Here is a 20,773-nt window from a genome sequence, read left to right as displayed (position 1 = left end):
TTATCCTGAAAAAATTCCATCAAGTTTAGATGGTTTTTACAAAAAACTAAAAATAATAATAATAAAACACTTGTACTGGACAAATTTGACTGACCATAGATATCAATGCTGAAACCAATGGGTGAGACTGGAACACAGACACAAGGCAGCACACACACACACACACACACACACACACACACACACACACACACACACACATATAGTGTGTCTTATTGTGAAGACTTCTGTAGTCAGTTTACCGAGTGTCCTCAACCTCAAATTATTTGTTTAAACAAGATGGCCTTAGTAGGACAAACAGAAACAGAATGTATCATAGTTGCTATGACAACATGCATCGCTCTGAGTAAGAAGGGAATCTCTGAGGTAAACTTGAGAAGCGTTACATATTATATATTTTACACCCGTCTACTGAGAGAAATTAAGTACATTTACAGTGACGCAAAGGATTGTGGGATGTGAGCGCCAACGAAGGATAAACCACCTGCATCCTCCGAATTCCTGTGAAAGAAGGCTGTATTCGGAGTGTCCTACTTGCTTTTCTGAAACAAGACAGCCTCTGTTGCCGTCAAAGGCGACCTTAGGGGCACACAGCCTTCGAAACGAAACATAGCAAGAGACAGATAGAAATGAATGGAATTTAATTGGTGAGACTACAACAGAAACAATGTTGAACACACACTGACTTACAGAACTACATGTCTGACCCCACTGTGGGAAGTTTACACTTGCAGAATGACCTTGCAGAATGAATGGCTTAAATTTTCTCACAGCTCTGAGCTTATTGAATGATGTTATTGAATGATAGCTTCAATTTGACAAATATATATTTTTTATAAAGTCTAAATATACAGTATATCCCAATGTATAACTTATGATAATATCTATAAATTAAGTTATAGCATTGGGTTACAGACACCATAGACCTTATAGTGTAAACTTATAAGATTATGCTTTTTGTTTTATTACCCTGAAATTAGTTTTAAAAAACAAATTACCACAGCGGCGAGATGGTTTCAATTACAACTGCTGAGAGAGTGACAGTAAATTTGGCATCTAAATTTAAAACATCTGACTAATCCACCGCTCTCTATTTTTTTCCTCTTCTAAAAAGTAATTCAAATGTAATAGTAGATTCTTTCTTTTGGTCTTGGAACAAATGGGTAAGTGAAAATAATATTTGCTGTGATCTCCCATTCACCGTTGTCAAAATTTACACTGCAAACATTTACGTCCGCATTCCAAAACCCAGAGTGTGAAAATGGTCTATTCCACAATAAGGGGAACTCTGAGGCCACCTATAGGCTATACTTGACATTACTGATATTGATATGAGATTGTCAAATGTTTTAATGTTTTTTCCAGCTGATGGTAGCAGACAATCCTAAGATTCTGAATTTGGGGTTTTCATAAGCTGTAAGCCATAATCATAAAAATTATATCAAATAAAGGCTTGAAATATCTTACTTTGCTTGTAATGAGTCTATATAATATATTAGTTTCACCTTTTAAGTTGAATTACTGAAATTAATGAACTTTTGCACATTTTCAATAAATGTGTTATTTTGTATTTTGGAAAAGACTATGTAACCATAGTAATTTTTGTCCAGGAACAGTAGGAGTGTTACTCCAATATAAAAAAGACAAGGGTGAATTGTTTTTCCTTTGTTTACCCAAGAGTTATTATAAAAATATGATATTGGACTTTTAAAGCTTGAAGAATAGAATTTACTAAAAAATATTCTCATTTAAGACAGTTTTCATCTAGGGTGTTTGAAACCAAAACTGCTAGTGATGAACAAGCATTTTTGTAATTTGACTTTTGATTCAAAACCTTATATTACTAAGATATAGCCCTGGTGAAAACTTCCCTATGTGACATCTCGTTACATTCTTACATAACACTTTAATTAAAATGATAAGTACCAGCAGAGGCATAACATGGCCCATGTTATCGTTCAGTTTTATTGCACAGTAGGTATCCCCCCTCTTCTTTCTCCTCCTCTGATCTGGAATAGGACTTGAATCCGCCAACAGGTTCAGGTAGATATATGTTGTTTACAGCTCCCTCCTCCTCAAGATCCAGGGCCTCTGCACCATCCTGGTGATCACTGGCCGCCTCTAGGCCCTGGTTGATGTAGTGGGCCTCCTTGCTGGCCTCCAGGGGAGGAAGCTCAGACAGAAGAGCTTTGAGTCTCTGGCCTAGCTCTCCAAAACATGGCCTCTGAGAGGGATCTCTGTGCCAGCAGCTCAACATAACCTCATATCTGAAAGAGGCACAGAATGAGGGAAAGAGAAATTGTGAGTTTGAATCATTACTTACATTATCTCTCATATCTGCTGTTAAAAAAACATAATTGCCATGTATGCCTCTATACCATACACAAACATTACAATATTACATAACTGAGTGATCAGTAAGTCCAGTACCTACCCAGTACCTTTTCAGCAGGGTAATTCTTCCGTTGTAAGGGCATCTGCCTTGGCACGTAACTGCTGTGACTCATTACACCTCTTAAACACTTAAACTATTCTTCCTAGTAATTCTTGTTTCATTAGTCTTGCAACAGCCAATTTTTGGCAAAGTCTTAGTCACAGTTTTCTGACAAACTCAATTGTGTCAGGTAATATCTACACTGTTTGAGGCTAAATGCATTTTGTGCTACTTTTTTGTTGTCATGCATGAAAACTATTGAAAGTGCTTACAATTTGCTGTCATTTTCCCCCTGTTTGAGATGGTGTCCACTTTCCAGCAAGTCCAGGAGTTCATGATTGAGGACACCCGGATAAGGTGTTCTCCCCCTGGATGTGATTTCCCACATGGTTATTCCAAAAGACCACTGTGAGGCACAAGGAACAACATATTTAACAAAATTACTTGAGGGTTGCAATTTTGATACACTTCTTATAATGTAATTCAGTATAAAAATACTTTAATACAACGACTTTTTATTCAAATCAGAATAAATTAATTGCAATACAACAAAATACATATTTACAAATACTAAATTATTTAAACATTACCATTTAAATAATATATCCTTATTTAGCTTTATAGTTATCAAAATGGGGTGAGGTGCTTAATTATCATTAAAATAATAATAATGATAATAATAATAACAATAATAATAATATGTCTTAAAGGGTACCACTAAAATAAAATATAATATACATTTTATATTTATAAAAGCAAAAAATATAATTTCTTGTTTCTTTTGGTTTTGTAAAAACAGCACTATTATGGTTTTACTAAATTGTTTACATATTTTTAAACATTTTACAGATTTACAAATACTAATGATTTAAACTTTACTATTAAAACAATATTTTATTTTTCTATAACAGGCATGAGAAGGAGATTTTTTATTTTGTACCAACAATTACAGTAATTATTAAGGGGAAGCTGCTTAATTGTTATGAAAGTAATAATAATTATAATACCACTATTAGTACATCTTAAAGGTACTAAAATAATACTTATAATGGAGCAATAAAGAATATATTATTTCTTGTTTTCTTTCTTTTGATTTTTTAAATACAGGCCTATCATGGTTAAACTAATCTTTTACACATGTATACATTTTTAAAACATTTTACAGATCTACAAACACTACACTATACTACGATTGTTGTTTTTATTATAAGTCTTAAACATAAATATATATAAAATACAGTGTTGTGAGATTCACTCGTGTAGAATTTGTAACATTGTGAATGTTTTAAATGTAAGTCAGTGAAGTAAATTGCATACAAGTAAATAAAAGTATTTTGCAACAGCATTTTACACAACTCTACATTTTAAAAACAAATAAAATATTATTTTGAATGAATTTATATCTGCAATATGAATGTATAAACATTTAGTATCAGTGTTGAAAGTTACTGTATTGTAACTGCATTGGAAGAAGAGATAGGACTGACCACATCACTCTTGGTGGTGTAAACGGACTCAGACAGACTCTCTATGGCCATCCACTTAATAGGCATTCTAACAGCCACTTTCTGCCTGTAGTAGTTGCTGGAATAGATCTTTTTAGACAAGCCAAAGTCAGCTACACACACATGCAGGTCATCCCCCAACCTGTAAGGGAATGTATACGTTTCAATAAGAGTCCAGAAATGGGTAAGTGTGGGAAGAACCAGATGTTCTTCATTAGGTGTGGCTACTCTCAAGACAATGGAAGTATTAAAAGGAGTTGAAAAGTGCTCTCTGTTGTCCTCCTGTGGACTTACATGCAATTGCGTGCAGCCAAGTCTCTGTGTAGGAAACCCTGGGAGCTGAGATACTCCATTCCTGCAGAAATGTCAATCATGAAACGCAGAAGACTCTGATAAGGCACAAACTAAAAAAAGATTGGGATCAGTTTAAATGGTAGGTGATGTGAAGCAAAGTAACATATTTTTAAATCTGTGGTTATTTTAATTGGCCATTAACCTCAACCTAAAATAAAGAAACAACTCCTGTCTCAGCTGCCTTTTCTTTGTCATCTTTTAATGGTCCAGTTAGAACAACTGCAGCTTTTCTTCTTATTTACGACTATTTACTTGAGAACTAGATGAATTGGCATTTCTAAAATGCTGGATGTATGTGTTTGAACTTGTATTCATTTTGTCCTAATTTGACATGACATACACAGTAATTGTCAATCATTGTCAAACACTTGTGCTGCTCTACAACGGATACAGAATGTTCAGAATTTTCTAATTGCTTTTGCCAATAGAGTATGTACAGAACTATCCAATGCTTACTGAAATTTATATAAAAATGTATATAAGAAAATAGAACCAAGTAAATTATCCTGATTAAAACTTGGTATAAGTTGTTGTAAAAGTAATTCTCTGTAGGTTGTAGACTGACCATGGGAACATCACCATAGCGGGTGGCAATAAGAAAACGGCGTAGGTCTCCATGTTTCATAAATGGAAGAATTACAAGTGGTACAGGAATGGAGGACTCCGGATCTCGCTCTAGTGCAACACCTAGAGGACACACAGAACACACCTCAAATCTGTAAGTAACATGGAGTGCTGACAATTTCATTACAATGCTCAGATAGATAGATAGACAGATAGATAGATAAAAGGGCAAGAAAAAGTATGTGAACCCTTTGGAATTACCTGCATTTACGTAGAAATTTATCTTAAAGGGTACCTATTATGCAAAATTCACTTTTACATGTTGTTTATACATAAATGTGAGTCGGTCACAACCACCCTACAATGTTAAAAGTCCATCTACTCCTCTTTCTTATATTTCTATTAATCAAAAACAGTGTGTCAAAATTAATGGTTTTTGTATGGCCTCACCCACGACTGGTGACAGACCACCTCACCTGAGTGATTACACATAGTCCGCCATTTTTTCAGTGCTGGAGTACATACAGTGAGAAGAATCATGTCTCATCTTCGTAAGCATCATAAGTGTTCTGTTGTTGGCTGTAAAAGTGAACATAAGAGTCTTCATGTACTCCTGGCATCAGAACCCACTGAAGACAAGTTTTGTTTTTGAAGGAAATGTGCCCCAAAATATAAAAAAAAAATTGTATGTTTGAACAAATAATTTTACACTGAACTACTTTGTGAACGAGTGTCAATATAAAGCAGGATTTTAAAAAAATGATTCTCAAGTACATACTTTTTCTTGCTGCTGTAGATAGATAGATAGACAGACAGACAGATAGACAGATAGATAGATAGATAGATAGACAGATACTTTAATACAGGGACTTCACTTTAACAATTAAACCAATCAATCCATAATATATTGCTGTGACTTAATTTAATATTGCACTTCATAGTACTGGACAGCTGCCAAGTACATTATGTGTAACAGTTGCCATGATCCATTAGATTCTTCTAATGGTGCAATCCCTCAATAATTTGGTCAAAGACAAGCAGGAGGTAAAAGTCAACTGTGAAACTTGTGCAAGTTCAAGCTTTGCCCTTGGCCAGCTGACAGATGCCCAGTTGCCATGGGAACTTCAGTGGTGAATGCAATCATGTTACCCAAAACTATCCACTCCAACTAGATGTAAATTATACATTTTAGCCTAGATTTCAAACATGAAATAATTATTCAATTCAAGAGAGTCATACCAAGCAATTTAACTACATTGTTGTGATCGAAATGTCGCATAATTTCTGCCTCCTTGAGAAAGGATTCCAGATCCCCTTGACTGTTGATTCCAACTACAATAAAACACATTTTGGAATGTTACAACATGTCAGACTGAAATGTAATAGAAAAGGTTATTATAATAGACCTTGTCCATTGCCGTTATGTGTGCCATTATGTTTCTGTCTTACCTCTCATGGTTTTTACTGCCACTTTGATGTCTTCTCCTCCTCGAGGAGAAAATATGCCCTCATATACTGCCCCAAATTCTCCTGCACATGGAGAAATTCAATGGCAAACTCCATAATTCATACCCAGAATGCAAAATGACAATGAAAACAGCTTTCACGTTTAAAAAAAAAAATTAACTTGACATATTTTCATCCAACTGTTATAAAGTTACATAGTGTTATAACGTTATTAACATAAAATTGCATTGTCTATATAATATATAAGTTATGTCATAACTCATAACCAAGAACTTCTAAAACAGTAGAGCATTCTTTACATATCTGCTGTAACACTAATAACGACCAAGGCCAAATTTGCAAAGATGACTGCTTTAGTCAATTTGTACCTTTCCCAAGCTCTTTGCCAATCGTTATTTTAGTACGCTCCACCAGCACATCTTTAAGACCACATATCAGTCTACAACTCACTCCTTCCAACATCTGAACTGAGCCTGTCACATAGAGAGACACAGATGGGATATATTCATAAAATCCCTCTAAATTATTACAAATGAATTCATACATAGAGGTTGTTTGAGAAGACTTACTAATGGTTTGCTCAGGTTGAGCTGTGTGTTCTGGTTCATCAGTACGTCGAAATGTCACACCAGTGTGGGATATGAACACCATTTGCTCATCCTCACTGAATACAAATTACGGCACATATGTGTTAATGATGCAATGCTAATTTTTTATAAACATTTTTGTCTGGATCTATTAAGATTTTCAAAAACACATTAAAATGCATTTTAATAACACAACACAAAACAATTACTTGAATACTTGTCTACTATAATGATTATGTGTTTCATTTATGAGTTTAAAGTCATTTAGATATTTTTTTCTTGGACTTTTTTCCAGACTTGTCTAAGTGGTGTAACCATCTTAACACAGTAAAAAAATACAAAAATATACAAGTTTTATCAAAATGTGTTTTGTTTTTTTAAAGCGATGTTGGCATAAGTAGTACGGAATAATCTTTAATTATTATTTATTTAAAAAAACAATGAAACTATTTTGTTTTAAATATCAAAGTAAAATAAAAAATCAAAGTCAGGTGGTGTAACCAACATGCAGATGGTTTTCTTGTCACATGATGTTGTCATGTAACAAGAAAATCATAAAACAGAGAGAACCCTCATAAGTGTCTAAGTCGTTACATTTTTAGAAAAAAAAATCTGATATTTTCATATTTTTTGGAAAAGGCCAATTTTGTTCAGGTCAGATGGAGCAACCCTCACAAATCTTCTTGATATATATGACAAAAAAATATTAATGATATTTGAAAAGAAATATATATTTTTAACCTGCAAACATGTTTGATATTTTTTAAATAATCATTAAATTGTGTGCACTCAATGGTACAAGAAAAGTATTTTATACATTTTGCCTGATGGTTACACCACATTTTGATGAATGCAATGAATGCAATACATTTAAAAAAAACATTATGAAAGCAACATTTTATTAGATTTTTACAAATTGACACGTGTTTTAAACTACATATTCAAAAAAAATCCTTATTTCTCAATGACACCAATGTAGACCTTATAATATATGTTATGTGAGTAAAAACAATTACATACTTTTCCTTGCTTTTCATAAATAAAATTAAATAAATTATTTGACCATGCATTTTTAGCTCAGAGCCTAAAATAGTCAAACTTTATATAAAGACTGGAACCAGAGAACTAGAGAGTACTCTATTGTACTACACAAAAGTCACATGCCTTTTGGGTCTGAACTGGCTTAGTCATTATTCAGTATCTCTTACAGGGATAATGTACTGCTTTAACAATTATTTAGGGTGAAAGGATTAAAAGCATGATAAAAAAGACCACCATCATGGATTCTTAAGGACCATGACTGGATAGGCATGAAGAGTAAATGCATAAACATCTGTGGTTTAATTTGTTTACCTGAGCTTTCTGTGGCGATGCCTTACAAAGAAGAATACAGCAGCTGCGAGAATGAAAGGAAACAGGACACCACACAACAGAGCAGCAATTACACCAGGAGAGAGCACCTGTTTGGAATGGGTTATGAGACCAGGACTGGGCAATGTACTGATTGGAGCTCTCCCTGAAACATATTACACATACAGTAAAAAAAATTAATAAAACAGGATGGTTGCAATTGATATTGCTGTTGTATTGACAACTGTGCATTCAAACGTGCTGCTCAAGGTAGAATATCAAAGTTCCAAAAGCAGCAGTCACAGCTCGCTTTTTTGTTCTTTGCTTTCTATTTTATTCTCTTTGTAAGATCTATATACACAGCAGGATGATAAATAAAAATAAATAAACTGAATGGTAACCCAAAACTGAATTCCAAAACTGTATGCTCCTATCTCCCCTTTGTGATTCATTTTCAAGAACATAACATTGCATTTCTATTCTCAATTAGTTTTTTTCTGGTTTCTTAGGTGTCAGAAGTTCCTTGCTATTGACGCGCCATATGAGCACAACCTTTACTGTTGACCCTTATCAAGGAGAAGCCTCCATCAGCAAGCAAAGTTTGCAAATTGGTCTTAAAAGTGTGCTAGATTTAAGGCAGTTGCACACCGGATGAGATGAGCCATGCTGTGTCGCAGCTAGGACAGGACAGGACATGTTGATGCAGTGCAAGTTGCCGTCAGTACACACATAAGTTACTAAGGTTTTTCCATTCTTCATGAACAAAGTGACGTTGATGAGTTTGCAGGTTAGTGTATGAAACAGGTGTAACTGTGCAAACGGAACAATTAGAAATGGCTATGACTATGTAAATGACCTTCATTCAAGCTGTCAAACTACAAAAGACATACCTGCGCTTCTGCTCGCTGACACTTGGCATCCCTCCCTCCCCCTCTCCTGTCCTTCATCCTGTTCCTATTCCCCTGACACTGGTAATTCTGACCCCAAAACCAGTTCCCCCGGTCCCAAGGCCCTTTCCATAACCCTCTCCGCTCTCCCCCACAGGCTGGTGAATCCGCTGCAGTGGGTGTGGGCGTGAAGTCTGGGCTAGTCTGCAGGAGCTGTGGGGAACCTGGGCATTTCCAGGGATGATGCCCTGTGATGAGATGGAAACGTTGGTCTGGGTCCCTGACGCACCACAGGTCAACTCCGATCAAGCAGAAGCGTACCGGTTACCTGTGAGTATTAAGGGAGGTACATATCAAGCCTTGGTGGTTTCAGGTTGTAATCAAACCTCCATTCACCAGCTTGGTTCAATCCGAGGCTTTGGATGTGAGCGGCGGGTGAAATTCAAAATGACCTTGTAGTGACAGTCATTATTCAATTTCGGGGACAAAAGCATAGTGTCTAGGCTGCGGTTAGTTCCCACCTCTCCCATTCACTAATTTTGGGTACGACTTGGTTGGCATTTACTACTTAATTAAGGGAAATGTTTGTGGATGGGTCCTGCAACAAAACGTATCAGCGTGTGGTGTGTGATTTGCTGGCTGGGAGGCAGTGCCAGGGCCATCTATGTCAGCTCCACATCAGGAGGACGTAAGGGAGGGGGAAGTTTTGGCTTCCCCAGCCCTTAGAGGATTTCCTGCAGGGGATTTCCCTCTGGAGCAGATGCAAGACGAGACCCTTCGGTACTCCTTTGATCAAGTGAAAGTGATTGATGTTCAGTACCTCCAGCCAGACATTGCACTCAACTTTTTCAATTATCAAGGATTGGTTGTACTGAGTGACACAGGACACTCAGATAAAGGAGGATATGACTCAATTGTTTATACCACAGAGCCATCTAGAAATGTTATTCCAGACGACTCACTATAATCTGATGGTGGGTCACTTAGGGCAGGAAAAGATACTGAACCATCTAATGGCCCATTCCTATTGGCCGGGCATTCACGGGGATGTTCGCAGGTGGTGTGAGGCATGCCGTGATTGTCAGCTGCTGAATTCACCAGCCACCCCGAGAGTGCCATTATTCCCCCTTCCTTTACTTCAGATCCCCTTCGAAATAATCTGTATGGACCTCGTCGGGCCGTTAGAGAGGACGGCACGTGGACATCACTTTGTATTTGTTCTGGTGGACTATGCAATGTGATATCCAGAAGCAGTGCCTCTGTGCAACATTTCAGCGGGAAGTGTTGTGGAGGCACCCTTCAGAAATAATCTCCCGAGTGGGGATTCCAAAAGAAATCCTCACTGATCAGGGCACTATGTTTATGTCACCTACACTACGCAAACTGTATGAATAATTGGGGATTAAATTGATTCGGACCAGCATTTCCCACCCCCAAACGGATGGCTTGGTCTTGGGTCTGGATTTAATCAGACCCTAAAGAATATGATTAATAAGTTCATGCATTAAGATGCTGAAAATTGGGACAAGTGGCTTGAGCCCCTATTATTTGCACAGGTCCCACAAGCCTCCACAGGGTTCTACCCATTCGAATTATTGTATGGCCGTTGACCGCGCGCCATGCTTTAAATCCTATGGGAAAATTTGGAGGAGGGACCTTCAAGCAGCAAAAATGAAATTAAATACCTTCTTGACCTTTGAGCAAAACCTCACACTCTGGGGCAATTAACAAAGCAGAATTTGATCCAGGCTCTAGAACGTCAAAGCCAGCAGTACAATAGGCATTCTTGGCTACAGGAATTTAAATCGGGAGATAAAGTCCTCATATTACTCCACACATCGAGCTCTAAATTACTCGCCAAGTGGCAAGGACTGTTTGAGATCAGACAGCAAATTGGGGAAATGGATCATGAGGTGAAACAAATGGATAGAGGCGGAGCACATCAGACTTACCACCTCAATTTGGGTGGGTGGAAGTACATTATCTGGGTTTCCACTTGGGTCATGGGCAGGTGCGGCCCCAAATTGATAAAACAGAAGCGCTTGCAGCCTACCCGAGACCTAAGACCAAAAAAAGGTGAGACAGTTCCTGGGCCTAGCTGACTATTATCGCAGGTTTGGCCTAATTATTCGACCGTCACCAGCCCACTGACTGAAAATGGGGCACCAAATCTGGTCCAGTGGACATAGCAGTGTTAGCAGGCGTTCACGCAGGTGAAAGCTGCACTCTGCGACGGGCCATTATTGCATTCTCCTAACTTCACTCTCCCCTTTGTCTTGCAGACTGACACATCGGACAGGGGAGGGTACATTAATCCCAGATGGTACATTAGTCATAAACTCTCACTGAGGGAGACTAAGTACAGCAGGATAGAGGAGTGTTTGGCCATCAAGTGGGTGGTCCTCACCCTCCGGTACTATCTGTTGGGGCGTGCTTTCACTCTCTGTTCAGACCATGCCTGCTCCAGTGGCTTCATAGCATGAAGGATACCAACGTGCGGATCACCGCTTTGTCTCTAGCTCTCCAGCTTTTTAAGTTCAAGGTGGTCCACTGGCCGGGGTCCGCGTGTCTGTGGCGAATTTCCTCTCTAGTAATGGGGGGGTTAAGTCACAGGCCACGCGGCTCCCCGGCCTGAAAGCCTAAAAGGCTTATGTTGGATTGTTCACCTGGACCCCACTTCCTCCTATATGAGTTGCGCTCCATAGCATGACAGAAATTCCAAAAAGGTTCTTTCACTTAGAAAACCTTCTTTGAGAATTTGTGGTAAGTGACATTATTGTGAACAATCTTCAGTGCAGCATCATTAGGTTGTCTTTTAATTTGAGCATCCAAGCTACTGCACTTTTTAAACTATCCCATTGTGAGTAATATCCATGTTCTTGTGGGGTTCTCTTCCACAGTGTTTGTATTCACTAGAAGGCTCATGGGACGTTTGACTTCATGATCATCAGTACATATGGAGTTGACTATGGCTTTTCCCATGACAAAACTTACATGTATTTCCTTCTTGTCATTTATGTATCTTAGGTAACTGTGCTAAAACCTGATTCACTTGCATCACAAAAAGTTTGAAGTTCAGTGGATTTGACTGGACTAAATCCTTCAGGTTTCATACATCTGTTAATGTAGATAGTTGATGAATACCTGAGTGCCATATTAGCCATGTTTGGTGTATGGATTCTTAAAGGATTTGATCCCATCCACAGGCTATTTTACAAAAATGGAGCAATAATTCCAAGTGGATAATACACTGAACTCAGGTTTTACAGTTTTCCTCTTCTAGTATGCGGTTTGGTTTTAATTGTCACACTGACGCCAAATGTATCTTTATCTATGTTCCATTGCATCCCCAAGTGCTTTTTCAGTTGGTGGTTCTTTGTTCAAATCCAAGTCTTAAACCAGCTCTCCTCAGTCTGCTTTTGCAATAGATTAAAGTACTGCTTTGCTGTTACTCGCCCATTTTAAGTTTTTTGATGCAAAAAACTCCTTTTGTTGCCTGGCTTTCTGTAACAACTGTTAAGCAATCGTCTACATAGAAATTATGCATTATTGTAGTGATTATCTCTCTTTCATACATTTCCTGATTGTCTTGAGCAGTTCTCTAAAGAGTGAAGTTTGCACAGCTGGGTGAGGAAATAGCACCGAAAAGATGTACCTTCAGCCTAAATCCTTTGTCGAGCCACCACAAGAATCTCTGGAAGTTGGTGTGTTCCTGGTGTACTCTAACTTGGTGAAACATTGCTTAAATACCTGCTGTAAAAGCATTGTGTTCTTGACTGAATTTTAACAGCACTCCAATTAGTTTATTGTTTAAGTCAGGTCCTTGTAGCAATTCTTTATTGAGGGACATATTTCTAAAAGAGTATTTACAGTCAAACGTGGTGCCCTTGCGCTTGTGATAAACCGCATGATGTGGTATATACCAAGTTTTGCCATATTTAGCTTGCATTTCATGTGTGGGTACTTCATTCATAATCCTCAATCATTTTACTGATGAAGTTCTTGTATTCTTGGTAGAAATTGGCATTGCTTTTGAATTTTTTCAAGAGACCTAATGCTCGTTGAATTGCTGCTTCTCTGTTATTTGTCATTTCTATATTGTACTTCCAGAAAGGAAGTGGTAAATGATAATGTCCATCATTGTGAGTTTTTTGACTTGAGACTTGAATTTTTAGTTATATTGTGACATCTTCAAGTAGTGTGTCTAAGGAAATTCTTGGTTGTACTGTTGTACCAGTAACTCTATGTTTCTACAGATATTCTGTACATTTACATAAGTTTGGTTCTTTACATCCTCTGTAAAAGATAGTGCACCATTTCCAGTTTAAAGACAAAAATGTGAAGTTTATAATTTTATAAAAGCACTTACATTAATTCTTCTGTTAAAACTTGTGTATCATCTGTGCTGTAAACTTGTTTAAAACAGCCATTTTTGCGGTCATTGTTGACATTGGATCGTCATGGCAACGAAGTTGTAAAATTGGCTATAACTTTACAAGGAAAAGGTTAGTAAGCGATTTTATCATAATAAAATCATGTCCACACGCATATGGTTTTTGTGCCTTTAGTTTTGAAGACGTGAGTATTTCACTTCCAATGAAAGTGACTCATTGTATCCCAGATTTCTGCTTTTTTTTAAAGAAAAGTAGGGACAGGTAAAAAATTGTTATTTGAGGTAATCAATATTATGCTACAAATGCTGTGGATTGAGCTTAGTTCAGTGATTTCATAAGTTGCAACAGGTCTTTCTAGAGCCATAGTTTTGAGCAGTATTTCAGTTTTTCTACCTCTTGCTTTTAACTTTCTCATTAAATTCTCAGTACAAACAGTAGCGGAGCAACCCGGATAAATGAAGGCATAATTTGTTCGAATCATACTTCCCTTTGATGCCTTTATCTGCACTGGGACAATGGCAAGTTTGCAGTCCTGTCCAGCCCTATTTTTCTCACCACGCCCTAAAGATACTAGAGGACTGCTAGTTAACATAAAAGTTAACATAAATTTGACTTCATATGTTGGTTGCCTCTTTTGACTTGATTTGCATTTGCGGAAGATTGGGTTGTCTGCACTGACAGATATCACATATCATTCTGACTTATGTGCCCTTTCAAAAGATATCCAAAGCAAATTCCTTTGTTTTGTTTTTAGGAAATCCACATTGTTCTCTTGTTGCTAAGTATTTAGTCATTTTTTATGTAATTTTATGGTCTCCCATGCAATACAGACATGTGGAACTTGCAATGACTGATGCCTTGATGTTGTCTCCTTTAACTGTGGGGGGTGCAGTTGCTGGTCTTATAATTATTGCAAAACTACTTTTACTACTTCTGAATTTTACAACTGAAAATGTTTATGAATTTGACTTAGATTTTTTGATTGGTGCAAAGTCTTCAACGTTCCCAAGCAATGGATTTGTGTCTAACTTGGCTTGCTGCGCTAGCTGTAACAAGCTTTTTAAACCTTTCCCTATTACTGGTTCTTTCATAGATATCTTGTGCTGATGACCTTCTTTTCTTTTAATTTGCAAGTTAATTCTGAAGGAATCAATTTGCAGCATTATCCAGTACACTCAAAAAAAAATCAAATTCTTGCATCGCATTAGAGCATTGGCATCCCCGTAAATACAGGGCATATCTGTGCAAAGCATGATTATCCTCAGACCTAAAATTACCCCATTTGAGTGCTTTGACTAGGTGGGCATTTGTGACTTTTATTTAATCTCCAAAATTCTCTTTTAAAGGTGCACTCAGTAAATTTTTTTGTCATTAAAAAAGTACCTCCTAAAGACATGAATTGTAATTTTCCAATATATGTAGGAAATCATGACCACTCACATTAAAATGAAGACTCCATTCATATCATTAATCTTCTAAAAGCTGTTTTATTCTGCGCGGAGAGGGTCAGCACATGGGGGGTGCCATTTTAGAATCACATGACCAGTTGAATCTCAGTAACCGTCCTAATATTTCACACTTTCAATCACTGAATAAAGTAATCATGGCTGACAGTGAATACTAAATTTCAACAATGACATCTGAAATGGAAAACTATTGATTTTAAATTATGTTACATCCAAGTCACTAGGTGTCAGTGTAAATCCAAGATGACACAAAATTACTGAGTGCACCTTTAACAATCTTCTTGCTTCAGCATAAAATCTATCAGACTTCATATGCAAACAGCTGCGGATAATTGACAATGGCTCCAACATTTATCATTTATAAAGAATTATTTACTATTATAGTAGTACTATAGTACAGTATTTTGTTTTTATTGATTACTTTTAAAAGCTATGACTGTGAATAGAATAGAATTACTGTGATGAATCTCATGATTTCCAACCAGTTTTTAGAAAGCAGATTGAAGCAGGAATAATTATCAGTTTTGTAAATGTTTACACACAAAGCCATTGAATGGCTTCAGATGTCGTGGAATATAGTGTACGAGTCACATAGACTACTTTACATTGTGCTTGTTTGTCCTTTTTGGAGCTTGACAGAAACTATAAATCACCATCCACTTTTGTATGGGGAAAAAAGCAGCCTGGACATTCTTTAAAATATCTTCTTTTGTGATCCTTTGGGGTTTTGTGAAGAATCAGATGTTTTTGGAATGACATGATGAGGGTGAGTAAATGATGACAGAATTACAATATTAAAGGTCTTGAACATTACCCAATCATGACAGCTTATGAATCATTGCTATTTCTCGAAATTACAAGCTTTAAGTAAGCCCTATGCAACCCCCTCATTTCATTAGAAAGATGAACATCAGCACTTACATTTGTAGATGATAACTGACTGTATGGAGTGATCAGATCCAAGTTTAGTAGATATAGCGTTGCGTGCTGTGACAGACAGATGATAATCCAGTTCAGGCTTCATTCTGGTAATATTGACTGCTGTGTGTTTCAGTCCAATGGCAAAAGGGAGAATCAACACTTCGTTCTCACATGGAACCCACTGACCCACAGATGCATCTAGTCTCTGTTTACACAGCACGTCATATTCCACCTCTGATCTTCCACCCAGGTCTGCAGGTGGAGCCCAATGTAGAGTCACAACAGTGTCACCCAAGTGCTGGGAGGTTAAATTGACCGGGGATGTTGGAGGTCCTAGCGTGAGGAAGAAAAGAGGTAGAGGATGTTTTGACTGTGACCATCAATGCTTCACTTTAAACTTGCAACTACAGATGGAAACACAATATCACATTAAATGTGAAAACTCTGCATTAACATGCTTATTATGCTTGTTGCTTTGTGGTGGCTGGGTTCTTCTGGGTTGTGTGCCTAAGTGTAATACTATGGGTTAGGGGTTTGTTCAAATCCTTAACTCTACAGTAAGTATGAACAATAGTTATAGTGACACTTGCCTAAGCAAACACCACTAATGATCAATGGTATTCATAATTAACCAACATTTCTATGCTGAAATTAAGAAAGCACCACTAATAATAAAATAAAGCTAGTTTTATGTATGGCTACATCATGTTGTAAATAATAAGTGTAATGAAAGACATTTATTCTACATTTGAGATTGCTAAATACTAAAGTTTGAACTGTTATATTTGTACTTAAAATGTAAATTATTGTAATTATTTATAACAATATCTAAATGCAGTTTGCAAAGTGGATATTGTCATTGTTGGTTATGAAAGCTCTACTGTAGAAGTCTGTGGTATGAGAATGTATAGAATGACAGGAGTGATTTAGCACTCAAACATACTTGTGCATCCCAGCTGGGGAGGGTCATTCTGCAGGCGTTCATATCCCTGCTCACAGTCACACTGAAATGCACCTTCTCTCTGTGTTTTACTTCTGGGAGGACAAGGCATACATCCTCCACTTTCATTTGCTGGTTTGTAGCTGCCCAGCCTACAAACTGTATCAAAATCATAAAGGGTAAATAGTTGCAAATTAAACACAATTAATGTCCTTGACAAATAAACATATAGTCTCACCTTCGCAACTGTTTCCCTCTGCCTGGTATCCTGCATCACAGGAACATAATCCTGAAGGTGGACCCCATGTCCCGTTTGATTGGCACTTCATCATTGGGGCAAAGATCTCCACTGCACTATTTACACATACTCCCTTTCTAAACCCCGATCCTGCTGGTGTTTCCTCAAACTCCATTTTGTTCCATGCAAATGCTGGACACTTCATGAAGAATACCTGGACAGAAGCAATGAAGATGCACTCTCCGCTGTAAGAAAATCCTAGGTGAAAGCCATTCTGAGAGATCTTCCCTAAATAAAGACCCTGAGCATGGTACAGGTCCTTATCCTTAGGAAAAGCTCCTTTTGGAAATTGATGTTGGGCTGTGATCTCATGAACAGCTTCCTGTGGTCTCCCAAAGTATTTATCTCGAGGTTGGTCAGATGCTTGGACAAAAATATAAACAGGTTGCTGGTCCTCTTGAGCAAAACTAAGGTCCAGGAGAAGCTCATGGGCATCTTGTTTGGGTATCCAATTGGTCCATAATGTTTTTGGATTATTATTGAAATCTGGGTTACAAGCTTGGTAGACAGAGTGTATATAATCCTTGCCAAGCCGCATGTCTGTTTTTTGCCACTACATTGACAAAAACCGAGAGAGAGAAAAGAAAGAATCGATCAGTAATTCATCAATAACCAACTATACATAATCATTTAGAACAGTATTTTGCCTGTTTTTCTATCAAGTAACTGGAATATAAAGTTTTTATTACCCACTTACCAATAATTAAAACAGTTGTTTTAAAGGGATAGTTCTCCCAAAAATAAAAATTCTCTCATCATTTACCCTCATGCTGGCCCAGATGTGTATGTCTTTCTTTCTTCTGTTCTGCCAAAGACATTTTTAGAAGAATATTTCAGCTCTGTAGGTCCATACAATGCAAGTGAATGGTGGGCAGTACTTTAAAGGTCTAAAAGGCACAGAAAGGCAGCATAAAAGCAATCCATATTACTCCAGTAGTTAAATCCATATCTTCAGAAGCAATATGATAGGTGTGGGTGAGTAAATCTCCACTTTCACTTTCACTTCCACATTTCTTATTTGTTTTTGGTGATTCACATTAGTTGTTCACATAGCCACCAGCTGGGCAGGGAGGAAGATTTATAGTAAAATAAGACTTATATATTGATCTGTTTCTCACCCACACCTACCATTTCAATTCTGAAGGTATGAATGAATCCCCTTGAGTCAAATGGATTATATTTATGCTGCCTTTATGTGCTTTTTGGAACTTCAAAGTTCTGGCCACCATTCACTTGCATTATATGGACCTACAGAGCTGAAATATTCTTCTAAAAATCTTCGTTGGTGTTTGGCAGAACAGAAGAAAGAAAGTCATATACATCTGGGATGGCATGAGGGTACGTCAATAAAGGAATTTTCATTTTTGGGTGAACTATCCCTTTAATATATCGTCTGTTTAAAGTAATACATAGCCTATTTATAAAGCTGTAAATTACACAAATACAGTATATAAATAAATTACACAAGTATTTATTTAAATATTAAATGTGTAAAAAAATGTAATAAGGAAAGAGCCCCTTACAGCTTTTAGTGGAGAGGACGTCCATAGACTGATCTGTTTGCTTGAATCAAAGATCTCTTCTAAATTAAAATGTAAATGATAATAGTTGTTCATTAGATTTTCATGGTGTCCGATTATTGTACGCTAATGTGAATTTGTATTTGTTTTGCCTTACCTTTGATTGGGGTTGATTGCGCGGATATATCGGTGGAGACACTCCATGAAAAGCAAAGTAAAAAATAAGATATATTGATAACAAATTTCAAAAGAAACGTCTTCTTCATTTTAGTCTTCATTTATGACGACAACGAGAAAAACTTGAATTTGTTCTCACTACTTCCGGACAGGCGATCAAACTTCAGTTGTACAACACAATGTGACAGATCAGAGTTGACTCGTAGTTAAGAACATGAATCGTTCTTTTAAATCAGTTCTTTTTAATGATTTGATCGAACCGATTCGCTAACCGTTTGTAAATTATTCTACTATTGAGATTCTCACACATAATACCAGGGATTTTAGTATGAATGTCATCACATAAACGTATAAATAGCTAAATGTTCAACTATAAAGTTTTATAGAATGGTAATCAGAGAGCCTTATAGGAGGAGAACTTTAGCATTAACACTGTGAACTGAAAGATACTGTATGTTGTTTCCACAAACAGTGCGACAAAGGACACAATCTTTTTTAAACCTTTGTGTAAATACAACATAACATTAATATCACTAGAGAAAATAACATTTAAATGCAGTGCGAGAACATCTGGAAATATTATTGGCGATGACTAAACGATCAACCAGTTAATTCAAATGAATTGTCCGAATGGAACGAACCGATTCGCTAAAAAAAAATGACTTCCGAACAGTAGCGCAAAAATGCAGAGAATTGGCGCTGTCACCACTCCTCAGTCCATAAATTCTTGAGATGTTAAGAAAGTTTATTTCATATCTTAACAGTGAGTTGTTTATATTTTTATTATATTTTTAGCAGTTTATTGCTTAGATCAAAAGAGCAGCTGACATAAAGCAATTTTGATAGTCTATTATCAAATGTTGTCATCAAGGACATTGGCCACATTATTTGGCCCAATGACCTCTGCTTTTTGCATTTTTATTAGTATATATATATATATATATATATATATATATATATATATATATATATATATATATATATATATATAGTTTTATCTTTTTCCAAGCAAATAGTCTGTTATTCTTTATATTTTCATTATAAACTACACAAAGTCAAAATGTATATTATTACCAATCATTAGGAGAAATATGTTTTAGCTCTTATGTTAACGTAGCCTAAAGCAAGTCTTTATGTGTTTTAATTCCATTTTGTACTGTAAAAAAATTTCAATTTTATTGCTGATATTTTTGTGGATGCAGAATTTCTATAAAATCTACATGATAGATGAAGCAATTGTTCTTTTTAAATTTTAGCTTGGACTTTTGGTTAATTAATTATTATATATTATTATTATTATTATTATTATTATTAATTTTATCTATTACCTTCTTTTTTTTCTTGCCTCTTTACGTTTGTCCACATCACGAGATTGCTGGCTCAGCAATGCTTTTAAAAAAATTTTATGAGAGAGGTTTTGTAAGAGGTTATATATATAGAATCTTGTGCTGACATTTCCTTTTTGTCTCACTTTAAATGTAAGTGTACAGGCAAACTTCAAAAGTAACTAAATAAATATGTAAAAACTACAAACGAAAAAGATGAACTTGACCTTCACTATTTAGAATGAACAGTTCTTGCCTCCCAGAAGGGAGGAAGGTGTTGAGTTAAAGAAGATATATTTTCATAACATTGGAAAAGCCAGGTTTTTGGGTTTTCACGTAAACACTTCTAAGAACATTTTCCTTTGTAAAGCAAACATGTCCGGCATTAGCACCCTGCATTACAGTAAACAACTCCCTATTTAGTAGACTATCGAGAGATTATTATAAATATGTGTGTGTGTGTGTGTGTGTGTGTGGACAAAAGAAAAGAGGCTGGGGAACTCTAATATTCACGGAAAAGCAACCTAACCAGCATAATTTCACTATTACAATAATAAAGAACATTGTCCGCATTAATAAAGAAC

General features: G+C 36.5%; 2 protein-coding genes across 5 annotated transcripts in view; both read right to left on the bottom strand.

Annotated features, from left to right (window-relative positions):
- Nucleotides 1-20,773, bottom strand: part of LOC127656479 (uncharacterized) — a 324,970-nt gene that overhangs the window by 247,711 nt on the left and 56,486 nt on the right. The gene's annotated exons all lie outside the window — the stretch shown is intronic.
- On the bottom strand, nt 224-18,999 carry LOC127656512 (ephrin type-A receptor 3-like). Of its 2 annotated transcripts, XM_052144898.1 has the most exons (16): nt 18,845-18,999; nt 18,691-18,749; nt 17,108-17,720; nt 16,873-17,028; nt 15,930-16,262; nt 8,265-8,427; nt 6,894-6,988; nt 6,693-6,797; nt 6,307-6,387; nt 6,097-6,189; nt 4,859-4,980; nt 4,234-4,343; nt 3,922-4,081; nt 2,707-2,840; nt 1,927-2,267; nt 224-595 (listed from the first exon to the last, which is right to left on the bottom strand). In XM_052144898.1, exons 1-15 carry the CDS (start codon nt 18,963-18,965, stop codon nt 1,952-1,954), a joined length of 2,661 nt encoding a protein of 886 aa, XP_052000858.1. In that variant the 5' UTR covers nt 18,966-18,999; the 3' UTR covers nt 224-595; nt 1,927-1,951. The 2 variants fall into 2 exon arrangements, with proteins under 2 accessions (XP_052000858.1, XP_052000857.1); XM_052144897.1 differs by having other exon boundaries at nt 224-2,267.

This window comes from Xyrauchen texanus, chromosome 2 (genome assembly GCF_025860055.1).
Source record: "Xyrauchen texanus isolate HMW12.3.18 chromosome 2, RBS_HiC_50CHRs, whole genome shotgun sequence".
Classification (NCBI taxonomy): Eukaryota; Metazoa; Chordata; class Actinopteri; order Cypriniformes; family Catostomidae; genus Xyrauchen; species Xyrauchen texanus.
Note: the sequence above shows the minus strand (reverse complement) of the source record. Positions and strands in the feature narration are given on the sequence as shown.